Raw genomic sequence first — 16,162 nt, forward strand, 5'->3', positions numbered from 1 at the left:
CACTCTGGGTCCAAAGGAATAAAACCGTTTTGGGACAAAGATTGAAAGATTTGTGGCAGGAAATCTTGGATATTCAAAAGATATAAGATACTGTAGAGGCAGTACAAAGTAAATAAGATATTCTTCAGCACACCTCTTTATTGTTCTTCTCGTGTCCGATATCAGATTTACCTGCCCATAAATGTCATGTAAAACCCTGTATGCTGAATATCCATAAAGCAAGACAATAACCCTTGTTTTCATCGAATATATCTTGAATTGTCTGTTTTTGGTACCTAATTGGCTAATTCTAAAGTCTTTTAAGCATAAACCTCTTTAATTACACTAAAATAAAACCCTTAAAATCTTATGCAATTCTTATGCAAGGAGAGCTTCCTTAGCTTTCTGAAAGCGTGCATGTGTGTGATGGAGGATTTTTTTTATTTTATCAATGATGATAAATGTCACATAAAACCCTGTGAACCCTGTGCTTTACCCTGTGTCATGCTGAATATCCTTTAAAGTAAGATGAATTTACTTGAGAAGCAAAACTATGTAAAAGAATAACCCTTGTTTTCAGAGAATATCTTTTTTTTTTTTTTTACCTAATCGGCAAATTGTTTGTCTTTTAAGCATAAAATAAATAATAAAACACTTGTGCAATTCTCATGCAAGGAGAGTTTTGTTTGCTTTCTGAAAGTGTGCATGTGTATGCTGAAGGATTTTTCAGATTTTATTAGTGATGATATCGCAGTCTAAGCAGGAAGTCTGGGACATTTGATACACAATGTTGCATAACTGAATTTTCCATCCGTCTTTAGATGTCATTCGTTCTACATTCAATCTATGGCCCAGTGTGTTCCTGCTCAAGCTGTTTATTAGAAAGATCACGCTGATCTGAAGCATATAGGTTTCTTTGTGTGTAATCCCGGTCTGGTGGTTGTCTCAGATCAGAGCACACAGCTGGAAGGAGATGAGAGTGTTTTAAAGAGATTTCAGATCTGTCAGATGGGGCTCACATCAGATTATTCTCTTCTGTACCCGATGCCCAAAAGACAATCTTCAGTCAAGCCTCTTTTAATGGACCTTTGCCTGGTTTAAAGACCCTAAAAGCTATTTTTGTCAGTCCACCAGCCTGAAATATTCACTAGTAGGCTGTGTGTGATTCTAACACAAATGCAATGGTTTCTGTACTGTATATGTGGCAGCTTATGTGTTCTTGGTTGCTAGCATGGGCACTGGCATGGTTCCGGCACTTGTTCTCTTGCATCTCTGGCTTACAGTACATTCGGAGGGTGGGGGGTTGAGAGAACGGGGCGTACGGTGACGTCAATGTGAACACAGCATCTCTGTAAAGCGACATATGGCCGTGGAGGAAATCCCCACACTGGTGATCCTGTCACTAATTTCCCAAAGGGCTTAGCTAGGGCCCGCTGGGACACTTGTGTGTTGTCCGACTGAGTATGTGTGTGTTTCTGAGAGAGCGTGTGGCAATCATGCGCTAACAAAACCTGAGCCCATTGACATTTTCATGTCTGCTGGGTAGATCAATGTGATGTCAGGTTGACATGAAGTCTAATCAATGAGAGTTTGTCACATCACAAAAGTCCCGAAGTTTTCAGATGTGTTAGTTCTGTATATAATCTAAAAAAGAAAGGTTCCAAAATATTTTTTGCAAAGATTCAATAGAAGAACCAATTTGGGCTCCATAAAGAACCTTTCAGTGAACAGTTCTTAAAGAACCATTTTTTCTCAGTGTGAAGAACATTTGATCAATCTAAAGAACCTTTTGTGCAGTGGAAAGGTTTTATTGCTGTTAAAGAACTATAAAGTGTTTTGAGCAACATTTCTGCAGGAAACCCCTAGACAGCCAATATAAAAGACAAAGAGGGTTGTAGAGCATCTTGACTTAAGCTCAAGGAAGCGATATTCTCCATCCAGCAGCTGTTATATGCAGGGGCATCTGTGGAAACCCACATCTGGGCAGCACCCAACCTACTTCACTGTCACTGAGCTGTTAAACTAATCCAGTGATCTATATCCACTATATAACAGACAGACACTGGCTGCTGTCCTCGGGTCAGTATCATGCATGCATATGACCATATGTGAACCATCTAATGTGTCAAACAAACCTTCTTGAATGTAAAATCTCCTCAGTTTCTTGATTTTGATCAGTCAATTTCAAAGGCTAAACATAAATATAAAAATAATAAATCTTTATGCATTTGGCAGATAGTTTTAGTTTTTCCAAATTGCATTCAAAGTATACATTTAATAAGTCCATGCATTCCCGAGGTACGGTTTTAGACATAATATGGATATCTGTATCCTTTGTATCTCAGTACTTATGTGACACATTAAATCTGCGAATTAAAAATAAAAAGTGTTAATTATTTAAAAACAATGCCACCTGTCTTCTTCCTCCCTCTCCCTTTCTGTTTTTACAGTGGTATGATGTGGGTGATAACATAAATGATTAATTCCATTCCTCTGCATTCTTTTGTCAGGCATCTTTTGTTATTGTTATATATTGCTAAGCTTGCACGGAATCAGTGCCTGCAGAAATCCACAGAAAGATCAACAGATTTCAGTGGAATTCGAATGGCCCACATTTACAAAATTCTACAAATCCTTTTGCCCTAATACATTTTACCATATTTACATCCATTACAAAGATTTTCCTTCACAAATCAGCATAAAAGATTTAAAAAAAAAAGTCCACGTCTCAAATTGGCCTATTTATTACATACTTGTGGCACCTCAAAGCATATTTGTGGCATTAGCTTCAAATATGCATCTCTGCTTGTCCTTGTGCCAGTGAGGTTTCCCAAGAACTTGGCCTCTTCTGATATTAATGTATTTTAAGAGGGTATCACAGCCTGTCACTAAATAACGCCATGCATCTTAATGAAGAGTCAGTTACTGGTAAAACCGCAGACCTGCAGCAATTCCTCTCATTACTGGGTGAGGGTTTGTGAGCTGAGCCTGTGGATTATGATTAACGGCACAATTGCGTGACCCACATTCATTATTCTGGAGACCCTAAAGCTGTGGCACCTCGAAAGCTGTGCCTGGTTACACTCTGGGTTCTGTGGCTTTTCCCGGGTGCCAGGGTTTAGACACGCACCGTGCTAGGTGGTGCTGTTTGCCTCATAATGAGCCCAATTGCAAGAGATAGATTTTATCAAACTGTTGTTTCAACACACTGCTCGCATTTGCTACTGGGTCCTTTGCAAAACCCTCTAAATCTCCAATCATCAACAAATATGAGATGGGCTCTGTTTCAAACCCTAAATAGACAGAAACATAGGCATGCTCCAAATGCAAAATCTGCTCCCAGTAGGCAGCAAAATTGCATTTAGTCTAAATTATAACCAGGCAGCATTGCATATATCGTGCACAAATAATGTAATAACAGAATGCATTGCAACAAAACTGAGGGAGATGTTCTGTTCATTACTAAACAGCATCAATAATCATTCCATCTAATTAAAACCGAACTATTTCAGCCGGTGTTTATGTGTGCTTTGTATTTGTGTACATTTTGGAGTATAAGTTAGCAGCATTATAACCTCAGATTGTTCTGGAGAAAGAACGTTAAAACATAAAATCAATCACTTCTGAGGTTTCCTTTCAGTAAGCCTTGTAATAGCTACAGCTAGTAAACAGTAAGAACTATGTGTGCACTTGTTACTTAGAAAAACTGGCTCCGACTTCTTGTCAAACACTCTTTCGATTGTGATAATGCTTTTGTATTGACATTTTTCTATGACTTAAAAGGAACATAAGCTGCTGTTTAACATTCCTGTGGCCTGCTAATTCATTTCCCTCCGATTTCCACAGAACTAAATCTGAATCCATTTTTCTGCTATATGTCATCTAACACGTATTCCTCAGAGGAAAGCTTGACAATGAAGGAAGACTGAATCCAATGGGAACAGACCACCCTCAATCCACTGCTGCCTGTGCTGCCAAGTTTAGTGTACGTTGTTGTTGTTGGCTTGATTAGGTTTGATCTACATGCAAAAGAGGCATATTCAGGTTGCTTTGGTCATTAAAATCGGTTCTTCCTGTTCGCCGGATGTTTTTAAGATATGATCTATCACATGAATGTACAGAATGTACAGAAGTTACTCTACAGGAAGGCCAGGTGTTAATAACCTTAATGTTGTCATGTTTTTACAAGTGGGCAGGCAAATTATATCCCCAATAGGCTAGTTCTGAGTCACTATAAAAGTATCAGAGGATAAAAAAAAGCAAATAAATAGTCACCGCAGAAACTGAAACACATACATACTGTACTTCCATTAGTCACTTTAAATGTCTTTCTCCCTTCACAGACTGGACATGAGAAGCTAACATGGAGGGACAGACTGCCTGGATATTTAATCAACATTTCCTCTATTCTGTTGATGGTAAGCCTTATCTGGTGCAATGTTTTTGTGATTTTTGTGATATTTCATTTCTTTTTAACTTCTGTGTGTCCTTTTCTCCATGTAGTTTGGAGTGACTTGCTCTGCCGTCTTCAGTGTCATCATCTATCGCATCACCATCTCCACTCTCATGGCGATGAGCCCGGATCCAGAGGTCAAGTCTAACGTACGGGTGACCGTCACAGCCACCGCCGTCATCATCAATCTGGTGGTCATCCTCATCCTGGACGAGATATACGGCATGGTGGCTGCCTGGCTGACAGAACTGGGTGAGATTTTTAACACTGCCTTGTTGCTAAATTACCACTTTTGGTCAACTTCCCTTCTTTTGGATGTCCTTCTTCCCCTCTTTGCCCACCCACATGACATTAATTTTTGATTGAGCCACTCCAGGAACGCTGGAGAAAAAGCGGCTTGTCAGTTAGCCATCACGAGATTTCCTTAAGAGACATTTTAATAAATGAGTCTCTGTGGATATGTAGGGAAGGAAGGAAGCATGTTATCATCTCGTGAATAAGACATAGATTTTCCCGTACTTCTTGGATTTTCACTCTTAAAGTCTGACCACATGCAGTCTGGCTCACCCTAATGCTTTGACCTACTTCCAAACTCACCAGTTCATGCTTACTGGAATTTGGGCTCTTTTTTGAGAGTGCCCTGTTAATGAATGTAGGGCTGCACAATTAATCACATGCTATTGTCATGCGCATCTCGTCAGTAAAGCCGGTTCTTTGATTAACGGTAAATCTCCATCACCTGCTTTCAGATGGAGCGGCATTTAATACGCTGAGCCATAGTTTGCTGACAAGCCACGCAAAATCTCGTTGATAATTCAAGTTCAAGTTCAAGTCAGCTTTATTGTCAATTCTTCCACATGTACAGTACATACATACAGAGAATCGAAATTGCATTACTCTCAGACCCTTGGTGCATACAGTTAACATTAAACACGTTCAGATACAGATAAATACAGTTTAAACATATGTACATACAACTATACAATTATACAAATGAGGATATTGTAGAAAAAAATAAGAATTAGATCGATAAAGTGGCATAAGGCGCATGGCAGATAGAGTGCAAAACCAGTTAAATAAACAACACTGTGTAGATATATTTGTAGTGCAAAAGAGCTTATCAGTCTGAGGACATTGTAGAAAATAAAAACAAGAGAGATAGATAAAGTGCATAAGGCACATGGCAGAATAGATGGAGTGCAAACCAGTTGAATGTACAAAAACAAAAACAAAACTGTGCAGATGTTTTGTTTTGTTATGAGTGTAGTGCAAGAAGAGCTTATCAGTCTGTTAAAGTGACAAGTCGAAGAGACTGTTCGGATAGTTTTTGTCAGACTACCCGAAGAGGTAATTTGCAGTCAATGTTCGATGGGTAGTGATCAGCCAATGCTGCACAAGTGACAGGTGCCGGTTACAGTTGTTGGTCGGTGGGTGGGGTGGGGGGGGGGGGGTATCACAGAGTCAGAGTTCCTAGTGTGTTGCTGTGTTAAATGGGGGTGAAAGAGGGGAGGGGGGGCAAGGACGGGAGGGAGTTCAGCTTCCTGACAGCCTGATGTATGAAGCTGTCCTTCAGTCTGCTGGTCCTCGCCTGGAGACTCCGCAGTCTCCTCCCTGATGGCAGCAGACTGAAGAAGCTGTGTGTCGGGTGGGTGGGATCGCCTGCAATGCGGAGGGCTTTGCGGGTGAGACGGGTGCTGTAGATGTCCTGGAGGGAGGGGAGAGAGACACCAACGATCTTCTCAGCTGCTCTCACTATGCGCTGAAGTGACTTGCGGCAGGATGCGTTGCAAGCGCCATACCACACAGTGATGCAGCTAGTCAGGATGCTCTCGATGGTGCCTCTGTAGAAGATGCACATGATGGGGGCCGGGGCTCTGGCTCTTCTGAGTTTGCGGAGGAAGTAGAGACGCTGCTGTGCTTTCTTGGCCAGTGCTACAGTGTTGTTAGTCCAGGAGAGGTCCTCAGTGATGTGCACACCCAGGAACTTGGTGCTGCTCACTCTCTCCACAGTCGCACCGTTGATGGTCAGAGGGGCATGCTGAGTGTGTACTCTCCTGAAGTCAACAACAATCTCCTTCGTCTTCTTCACGTTCAGAGAGAGATTGTTGTCACTGCACCACCCGGCCAGGCGGCTCACCTCGCTCCTGTAGTTTGTCTCATCTCTGTTGCTGATGAGACCCACCACAGTCGTGTCATCCGCAAACTTAATGAAAATGTTGGAGTTGTGTGATGGTGTGCAGTCGTGGGTCAGCAGAGTGAAGAGGAGGGGGCTCAGCACACATCCTTGGGGGGCCCCAGTGTTCAGTGTGATGGTGCTGGATGTGTTACTGCCGACCCGTACTGCTTGAGGTCTCCCGGTCAGGAAGTCCAACAGCCAGTTGCACAGAGAGGTGCTGAGCCCCAGCTGGACCAGTTTGTGAGTGAGCTGTTGAGGGATGATTGTGTTGAATGCTGAACTGAAGTCTATGAACAGCATCCTGACATATGAGTCTTTTTTCTCCAGATGTGTGAGGGCTGGGTGGAGGGCAGTGGTGATGGCATCATCGGTCGAGCGGTTGGACCTATATGCAAACTGGAAGGGGTCCAGGGAGGGGGGGAGGACAGACTTGATGTGGTGCAAGACTAGCCGTTCAAAGCACTTCATGAGGATGGGAGTGAGTGCTATTGGACGGTAGTCATTGAAGCAGGATGGAGATGACTTCTTAGGGACTGGAATGATGGTGGTAGCTTTGAAGCATGTGGGGACAACAGCCTGATTTAGTGAGATGTTGAAGATGTCTGTGAAGACCTCAGTGAGTTCCACTGCACAGTCTCTCAGTACACGCCCAGGAATGTTGTCAGGACCCGGAGCTTTGCGTGCATTGATCCTGCTGAGGGATCTCCTCACACTGTCCGGGGACAGCGTCATCACCTGGTCGCCGGGAGGAGGTGGAGTCTTCTGTGCAGTGGTGCTGTTTTGTGCCTCAAAGCGAGCAAAGAAGGCATTCAGTCACTGATAAATCGCATTCGATTATGAACGTGATTTTGTTGAACAGAAGTTGCTAAACAGAAACATGTTGGGAGAATTTTTCAAGCCACCCATGTTTATTATACTTGTCAGAACAACAAGCTTTTGAAATGCTGTGCAGTTTATCCATAACATATCTGTTTAAATCCCAAATAATTTAATTCATGTGTCTGCAGAGATCCCTAAAACGGAGACCAACTTTGAGGAGCGTCTCATTCTGAAGGCTTTCCTCCTGAAGTTCATGAATGCCTATGCACCCATCTTCTATGTGGCCTTCTTCAAAGGGAGGTATGTGGGCAAGTTAGACCACAAAACACCGTAGTTAATTGCAGAAGAAAGAGAAAAGCACACAAACCCACACATATTTAGCCTCTAGCACTGTAAACGTGAAGTCTGAATGCACCACAAACATCTGGCTTCAAATACGATAGGCATGTGACCCTTGGCACTTCCTTTCTTGGGTCCCATAACCCTTACTAGTGGGTTTTTTACAGGTTTGCTGGCCGTCCCGGTGACTACGTTTATGTCTTCAATGATTACCGTATGGAAGAGGTGAGTACGGTTTTGCTTTTGTTGCATGGTGAATGATTGCCATTTTCAACATCAGGACTGCGTGATGAATTTTAACACATAATTTTAGTGTTATTGAGGATACTATTGTAGTTTTTTATTTATATTTTGAATCAGTTTTTACCATTTTAACATTAATTTTAGTTAATATTTTATAATCATTTTGTTGTGTTTTTGTCATTTTTAGTATTTTTTGCTGGCTGAAATAAAAAAAGTAGTTTTTTATTTCAGTTAATGTCTAGTTTTCTTAAATACTTTAATAACTTAATACATTATAATTACAGTAAAACATTACAATAGTAATATTGTTTTAATATTTTTAATTAATAATTTCAATAAAAACAATATAATCACAATATTTATCAGAAAAATCAATTCACCCCCCGCCCCCAGATCCTGCAACCCTACTCAACGTGACACTGTCAAAACATCTTGTACGTTTTCTTCCCAGTGTGCTCCTGGAGGCTGTCTGATTGAACTCTGTATCCAGCTCAGTATCATCATGTTGGGGAAGCAGCTTATTCAGAATAACATCTTTGAGATCGGCATTCCGTAAGTTCCCGCTCCTCTCCATGGATCTTATAAAACACTCTACACAATAGCTTTTCTATCTGGAAATCTTAGAAAGATCATTCCTTCAGATAAATGGTAAACACTGTTCCTGTCGAAGTTGGTTTATAGACCAGGAAATCCCAGGATAGTGAGGTGGGCTTTGCTCTCACTGTCTGCTCCAATGCCTTTCTGCCTTATTTTGCTATTTTTTTCTTTCTTCAATTCCTTTTAATCCCTCTTTGCACGCGTGCAAACTTTCTGACACGCCTCTCCTTGTACTCTAATATGCTGGATTACTGTCTCATTTCACATGTTTGCACAAGCGGTGCATCACGTCATTAATGAACGGGTTTAAATGCAAATCAGTGTGACTGATGTTGATGGAATATATGGAGAGAAGTCTGTACTTGCAGCACATATGAACAAATGATCACAGGTGTCATTTGTGCTGAAGAGTGCCTAGTGTGTGTGGCATGCATGCATTAATGCACGAGCATACGATTGCAAATATCTGGGACGCGATTTCCCCTGGGTGCAGAAATTAACCTCTGAGTGGACTTTCCATTTTGTCGAAATCCCTATTTAACCTATTTCTTCTCGTCCTTCACAAGAACACCAGTTCATTTTTTCTTTACAACCATTTCCACACGGATCTCTTTGATGAATGATACATCGAGTTGGTTGTGAGTTATCTGATAAACACAGACACTTTCATTTATGATTCACCGTATGATTCAGAGTGCTTTATCTCCACATCTTTGTCATGCGTTTTGGTCAATTTAAACTCACGCAACTGGCCAGACTCACTCAAGGAACTCAAAAGGAATGCCTTTTCCCTACTGCTCATCTTACTCGTAGGTGCGACCCTAAAACATCTATTTACGAGCTACAACAGCAACTCACTTCAGTTGAATGACAGCTACTCCAAATTCACTAGTCTTTTACGGCAGCTGTGTCTTTTTTTGCTCTTACTCTAGTTGTAAACCATGTGTGAGCATGTAAAAACACTCCAACAAGTCTTTGGCATTTTCCACAATGTTGTCATTGCAAATGACCTTTCGATCTCCCAGTTTTACCTCCGAGTTCAAAAGTAGTTAATTTAAGAATGCAAATCAAAAAAGCAATGAGAGGAGAACAAACTCAAACCCATTCTCCTGTTCAGTTCTACAAATACTCGCATTAATATATTTTTTTTCGTGGCGGAAGGCACAAAAGTAGACTTTGGTGCCAACATAACATGATGGAGGTCAGAATGACTGTATATTCCCCTCACGCAGAGACCTGACCTACTTAACCGATCTAATCTCCCCACAGACCAATGCTATAGTACTATATTACACTAATGTGCATGCAAAAAACTGAGTTATGTTCAAAAGCCCGTCATTTTAAAGGGACAGTTCACCCAAAATCATCAAAAGTCATTTACTCACCCTCGGGTTGTTATAAATTTGTAAGAGTTTCTTTCTTCTTTTGAGCACATAAGAAGATATTTTGAAAAAGGTTTGTAACCAAACAGTTGACGGTAGCCATTGACTTCCATATTATGAAAAAATACTATGGAATTCAATGGCTGCCGTCAACTATTTGGCTACAAACATTCTTCTAAGTATCTTCATATCTAAAGAATGAAACTCAAGGGTGAATAAATGACAGAATTAAAATTTTGGGCTGAACTATCCCTTTAAAGTCGGTTTAAATTGTAGTTGACCAGTTGTTGTTCACCAGTAGGGGTTTGCGTGTGACTCTGTGCACATTCTCAAATGCAAATGCATTTCAACAGCTGGTAAACGAGAGCTTTATCACGGATGGAGGAAAGCACTTATGATACAAAGGCGTGCATTAAAAAATAATGTGCTGGAAAAGGCTGTAGTTCTGGAGACTAAATAATGCAGCAGATGCATTTGGCGGCTTTTATTGGGAGCGTTAATAAGCTATAGACGGATGGACCATTTCGTCCACTATATTTGGCCAGTCCAACGTGAGCTGTCATGCTCTCGCACTTGCTTTTCTGATGAGGACTCTCCAAGTGCGAAGCGAAGCCTTGAATCTAGAGTGAAGTCTATGCACATTCCTTCTGTCTTGGAATAAAACCTCAGGTTAAATTGGATCACAAGTACGTTGTTGTCGTGATTGCATGGCAGTAACTAACATGTTTGCTGGTATGCTTTTATGGTGATACATATCCTGTTGCATTGAGTTTTTGAATTTTACAACATGGGTCATTAGTTCTATTTTCCTAATTTTCAAAACTCACTTACTGTATGTAAGCAACCTTTTCTTTGTGTCTTTGAAATCCCAGACTGCTTAATGAGAAGTTTATGAGAGGATTGTCTTTAACTGTGAAAGAGCTCCAACACTTTGGGAGTTATTTATGGTCACCTGAAGGTCCTGTGATCTTCACTTGCATTTTTAGGTATTGGTGGGTCCTACACATTTAGAACCTCTAGTCAAGCTGTATGTGTGTTTTAGCATTGAATTGAGAGATTTAATAAGCTCTGTATTGCTTGACTAATTAACAGATTTGCTGCAGAGTTTTTTTTTTTATATTCTGTTTGATTTTATTCTTTCAATGTAACCCGACTGGAACAGACAGTGTATGTGCGGTTTGAAGAAAAATCCAAAACAAAGCGAACAGATGTGCACAATAATGAGATTTCCAGAGAGTTCTTCCGAGTCTTCGGTGAATGTGTATATCAGACGCACAGGTCTGTCTCCTGTATGCCCCTGCGTGTGGTTATACCAATAAATCATGGAACGCCTGGCCAAGATTCATGCCATTGCAAGTTCATTCACATGCCACATCACTGAACTGAATCACATAATGGAATTTAAAGTAAGTTAAAGCTCAGAAACCAAAAGCTAGTTTAATATGATGTTAGAAGAACAATTTCCTGAAGAAAATGAGTGGTGTTTGCATGTGCAGCAATGAATTTATTGTTTTATATATATATAAAAATGTGTATATATATATAAATTCATATACATATATAAATCACAGACACATGTAATTAAAATTGATGTATGTCTGTATGTGTGCAGTCGTTTGCATTTGAAAAACCCCCAACTCTACAGTATAAGCAATAATAATAGTTATGTAAATATAAACAAAGCGCACGATATGTCTGCATAAAATTCATATGCAGTTCTTAGAAACAAACCTAACATTTGACTCATTATCAAATCTGGGTCATTTTAGCTGCAAGGTCAAGTTTATAGCAACAGTTTGTGTGTTTACATTCTGTCTCGCACTCATTCTCCCTCTCATTTCCCACTTTAGAAAGCTGAAGAAGCTGTGCCGCACACTCAAGGACAAAGAGCGGGCACCCAAGGAGATTGTGGAGCAGCCAGGACGCCGCCAGCAGTGGCACCTGGACTACGACCTGGAGCCTTTTGACGGACTCACACCTGAATACATGGAGATGAGTGAGTGGCACTCCACTCTGTGTAAAAGCGAAAGTAGAGCGTCCTCAGGATGAAGCGTTGTGAGAAAACATCTGGTTAATCTAACCCATCCCCTTCGGCGGGAACCGTAGGATTTGTTGTCAGAGGAATGCATAGGTTGCTAGATTTAACACGCTCCAGTGATTTATGAAAGACGCTCAGTTATTAGAGTTTGTGATGGTTTTAAGGGTCAGAATTATGAATGAACATGTGAATTAGACCAATAGCCCAAGCATTTGGTTTACAGCTGTGTTTAGAATCGGGAAAAGGCCTACATTCGCTAACATCTGGCTTACGGTGATACACAACTCACTGAGTGTTTATGTAAGTTGACATGAATGCGTCTGCAAAAGATCTGAAAGCCTAGTGGATAAACAGCGAAGTTAAACATCTGAACACCAATGCAAACTTGAATTAGTATTATTCATCCTGCATTTATACAACCCAATTATGCTGAGAGCTATGACGCCGACGGATGTTTCCTGACACGTTTGCAAGACAATAAAGTTTCTTTCAACTTGACTCGAAACAGCTTTGTTCTAAATAGCTCTGTTGTAAATACTGTAGATTTTTGTTTTTTATTTGATGTGTTTGCTATAAAAAATTAATGCAAGTACACAACAAGAGTTCTATTCTGTAATTATATGATCTGTAGAGATTATTATGCTTCCCTATTGTGATTGTTGATTGAGTGGTTTGATGTGGGACGGTTTAGTCCCTGAAGTGCAGGCGCATTGCATAACTGTCTATCAGAGACCTGTGCGTGATAAAACTTGCGCCTTAGTCTTTTCTCAAAAATGTATGGATGGTTTAATCCACTGCCAAGTAAAACAGATTTTTTATTTTTTCAAGTTCTTTATACAAGAAACACTTATGAGACTGTTGAAATCAAAGAAACTGAAGATGAGCTCAAGATCTTCTGTAATAACACTGGAGGGAGATCGCCACCTACATACTGTGAAAGATATTCTCAGTGAGAGCGGGGGAATGAGACCCACTCGTATGGATGTTTATGTAGGATACACTCCAGCCTGATCTGTCTCGAAGCCATTGTTTGCATGTTGCACAGAAAAAAGCCATGTGTCAATCAAGCTAAAGAAGGAAATGCTGTTTCCCACAAGGCTTATGTTCCATGTGTTGTTGATTGACAAATAATCAGCTTTGTGCTTGACACCCGTGCTGATAATGTCAAGTTACTGTAGAAAGACGCGGTCTGTTCCTAGAAAATCACCACATCAAATAAGTAATGTTTTTTCCATTGTTACAATGGTTAGTGGAACTTTCTTAAGAAGTTATTTGATCTGTATGTGAACACATACACTGTGCAAGTCTATTTTTATTCATTTATTTGTATTTATTTATTTTCAGCAACACTACAATACAAAAGTTTGGGGACAGAAAGTAACTTTTATTCAGCAAGAATGCATCTAATTGAGAAAAAGTGACAGAAAAGCATATTATATCGTTAAAATGTCTAATTCAAATAAATGCTGTTTTTTTTTTACTTTCTGTTCATCAAAGAATCAAAACAAAAAAAGTATAATGCTTTCCATAAAAATAACATGGATAATAATTTCTTGAGCAGCAAATCAGCATATTAGACTGATTTCAGATTTGCATCACAGGAATAAAATGCATTTTAAAATATATTCAAATAGAACGCAGTTATTTTAAATTATAATAATATTTCACAATTTTATAGTTTTTACTGTGTTTCTGATCAAATAAATGCAGCCTTGGTGAGCATAAGACTTCAAAAACATTAAGAAATATTACCGACCCCAAAACTGTTGAATGGTTGCTTAAAATCAATATTTAATCCTTAATGTCTGGTAATAAACAGCAGTCTGACAGTTCTATCAGTCAAACTTCAATTTGTAATCCAAATGTCTCAACATGTAAACTCCATGTTTGTTTGTTTGTCATCCTGCAGTCATTCAGTTTGGTTTCGTGTCGCTCTTTGTGGCCTCATTCCCACTGGCTCCGCTATTCGCCCTCTTAAACAATGTGATCGAGATCCGCCTCGACGCCAAGAAGTTTGTCACGGAGCTTCGCAGACCAGATGCTGTTAGGGCCAAAGATATCGGTGAAGACCTTTCATTAATATTTACACCACAACAATTTACTTGTATTCTTAATCATACCCGGATCTGCTATTTTAACCTCTGCTTTAAATTGTTTCCTCACACAGGTATCTGGTACAACATCTTGAGTGGATTGGGAAAGTTCTCAGTCATCATCAATGTGAGTTTCTGTTCTACTGTATAACTCTGCTGTTTACCACATGCTAGTCATATACTGTAAGTCCTCTTTATGGAGAGTTTATCATATAGAGGGATTCAAAAAGACCCCAGGGTGCATCATTAGTATTGTTTTCATAAGACTTAGATGAGCAAGATTCTTTGTACTTGCATGCTTGAATTCACATTATTCATGGAAGAAATCAATTTATGTGACAATTTCTGTTCTAGAATTGTATAGATGTTCTTTCACCTGTACGGTTAGCTTAATCCATGTCTCTCCTACTCGAAATCCCCGGCAGATTTAATTTAATAGATGTGATGTTCGCAATATGAGAGGAATATTCTAGTAAGCCTTATGGTAAAGATCCTTCTGCTACTCTGAACTTATTAAGAAAGCCACATTTACTCAGAAGCCAGACATCTGATTCACTCCAGCTGTGTTGTTCTTTTGGAAATCAAGTATTCGTTTAATGTTACAGTTAACGTTGCCTCTCCGATCTAATTAAATGCCACACATTACCGCTCAGCCTGAGAATAACCTTGAGTTTTATGCATTTCTTAGTGGTCTAGACCAGTGTTATTTTATTATCATTATAGTTTTTATTAATATTTTGAATTCATTTTTGTATTTTCAGTTTTCATTTAAATAGTTGTAGTAATTTTTGTAAATATGTCTGTCCAGATTTTATTAATTTTATTTCAGTTGTAGTTATTCTAGAACATCAAGTTAAGCTAAATTAAAATGAGAACTGTTGCAAAATAAAATAATTTGAGGTTTTCGATTTTTATTTCAGTCAAAGTTTATTTTATTTAAGGTAACGAAAATGTATTTTTATGGTTTTTAGTTTGAGTTAACTAATAACCCTGATCTGGACGTTGTTACAGTTTATGATAGTTTTACCAAAAGTTCTGCTTCTTGCTTTTACATATTTAATGACATATTTTGATCTCTTACCTGGTATTGTATCATTTTAGGCCTTTGTCATCTCCTTCACATCAGATTTTATCCCTCGCTTGGTCTACCAGTACATGTACAGCGAGACGGGGACCATGCATGGCTTCATCAACCACACGCTCTCTTACTTTAACGTCAGCAACTTTAAACCAGGAACCGTGTCTTCCATCTCCAGTCTTGGCAAAGACATTACATTCTGCAGGTTGGAAAAAATGCACTATATTACGAATAATTATTCTGTTTCCTGTGGAAAAATCACTGGGATGCACAGCTGCCTATTGCTTTGATAAAACATGCAACCACGGACATTTAGTTCAAAACGGAATAGTAGTTTAAGCAAACTGATTGTTAACATCAAAATGATTCTTAGTAGGACAGCACACAGGCCTAAACGGCCTAAAACCCCCTCATTTGCAGCTCTTAAATCGTATTTGAAATAAACATGTGTCGAAGCATGTGTATTCTTCATCAGATTTTTCCACACCTGCATGAGAGCAAAACAAATGGTACAGTACGTACAAATACAGTCATAAACAATTAACCAGCCTATCCAGTTCAGCGTACTTAATTCAACGGTAAATTACAAAGAACTGTACCATATAGGAAGGGTAGCTCATCAGTTCTTTCATAATTACCTGAGAGCTCAAATTAGCCAGAATATTTAACAAAAAGACACTCATATTTGATTCTTTGGAAATCTATTGCACTCTCACAGATTCGTTATGGGCCTGGTAGTGAATACACTTCTGTAGAATCTGACTGTCATTCAGAAAAACTCACGCCTTTTGCATGTTTTAGATGCTTTACATTAGTTTATATAACGTATTTTACAAAATCGTAAACAGTTCCACAGAATTCTGTATATTTTCCTTCAAAATCAGAGCAGAAAATGTGGAAGAGCATGCACAGGTTCTGTGTGGGCCTAAGTAGTTTTATAAATTAATGTGAAAAATAGCTTTCTA

At 39.4% G+C, this 16,162-nt stretch overlaps 1 protein-coding gene across 1 annotated transcript in view; it reads left to right on the forward strand.

Moving 5' to 3' along the window:
• Positions 1-16,162, forward strand: part of ano2b (anoctamin 2b) — a 35,137-nt gene that overhangs the window by 15,561 nt on the left and 3,414 nt on the right. The window contains exons 17-25 of the mRNA XM_079398847.1: positions 4,323-4,397; positions 4,483-4,684; positions 7,616-7,727; positions 7,934-7,991; positions 8,461-8,561; positions 11,839-11,984; positions 13,936-14,088; positions 14,194-14,246; positions 15,221-15,402. Coding sequence (XP_079254973.1) covers positions 4,323-4,397; positions 4,483-4,684; positions 7,616-7,727; positions 7,934-7,991; positions 8,461-8,561; positions 11,839-11,984; positions 13,936-14,088; positions 14,194-14,246; positions 15,221-15,402 — 1,082 coding nt within the window. The remainder of the gene's footprint in view (positions 1-4,322; positions 4,398-4,482; positions 4,685-7,615; positions 7,728-7,933; positions 7,992-8,460; positions 8,562-11,838; positions 11,985-13,935; positions 14,089-14,193; positions 14,247-15,220; positions 15,403-16,162) is intronic.

The sequence above is a fragment of the Barbus barbus genome (assembly GCF_936440315.1).
Source record: "Barbus barbus genome assembly, chromosome: 39".
Taxonomy (NCBI): Eukaryota; Metazoa; Chordata; class Actinopteri; order Cypriniformes; family Cyprinidae; genus Barbus; species Barbus barbus.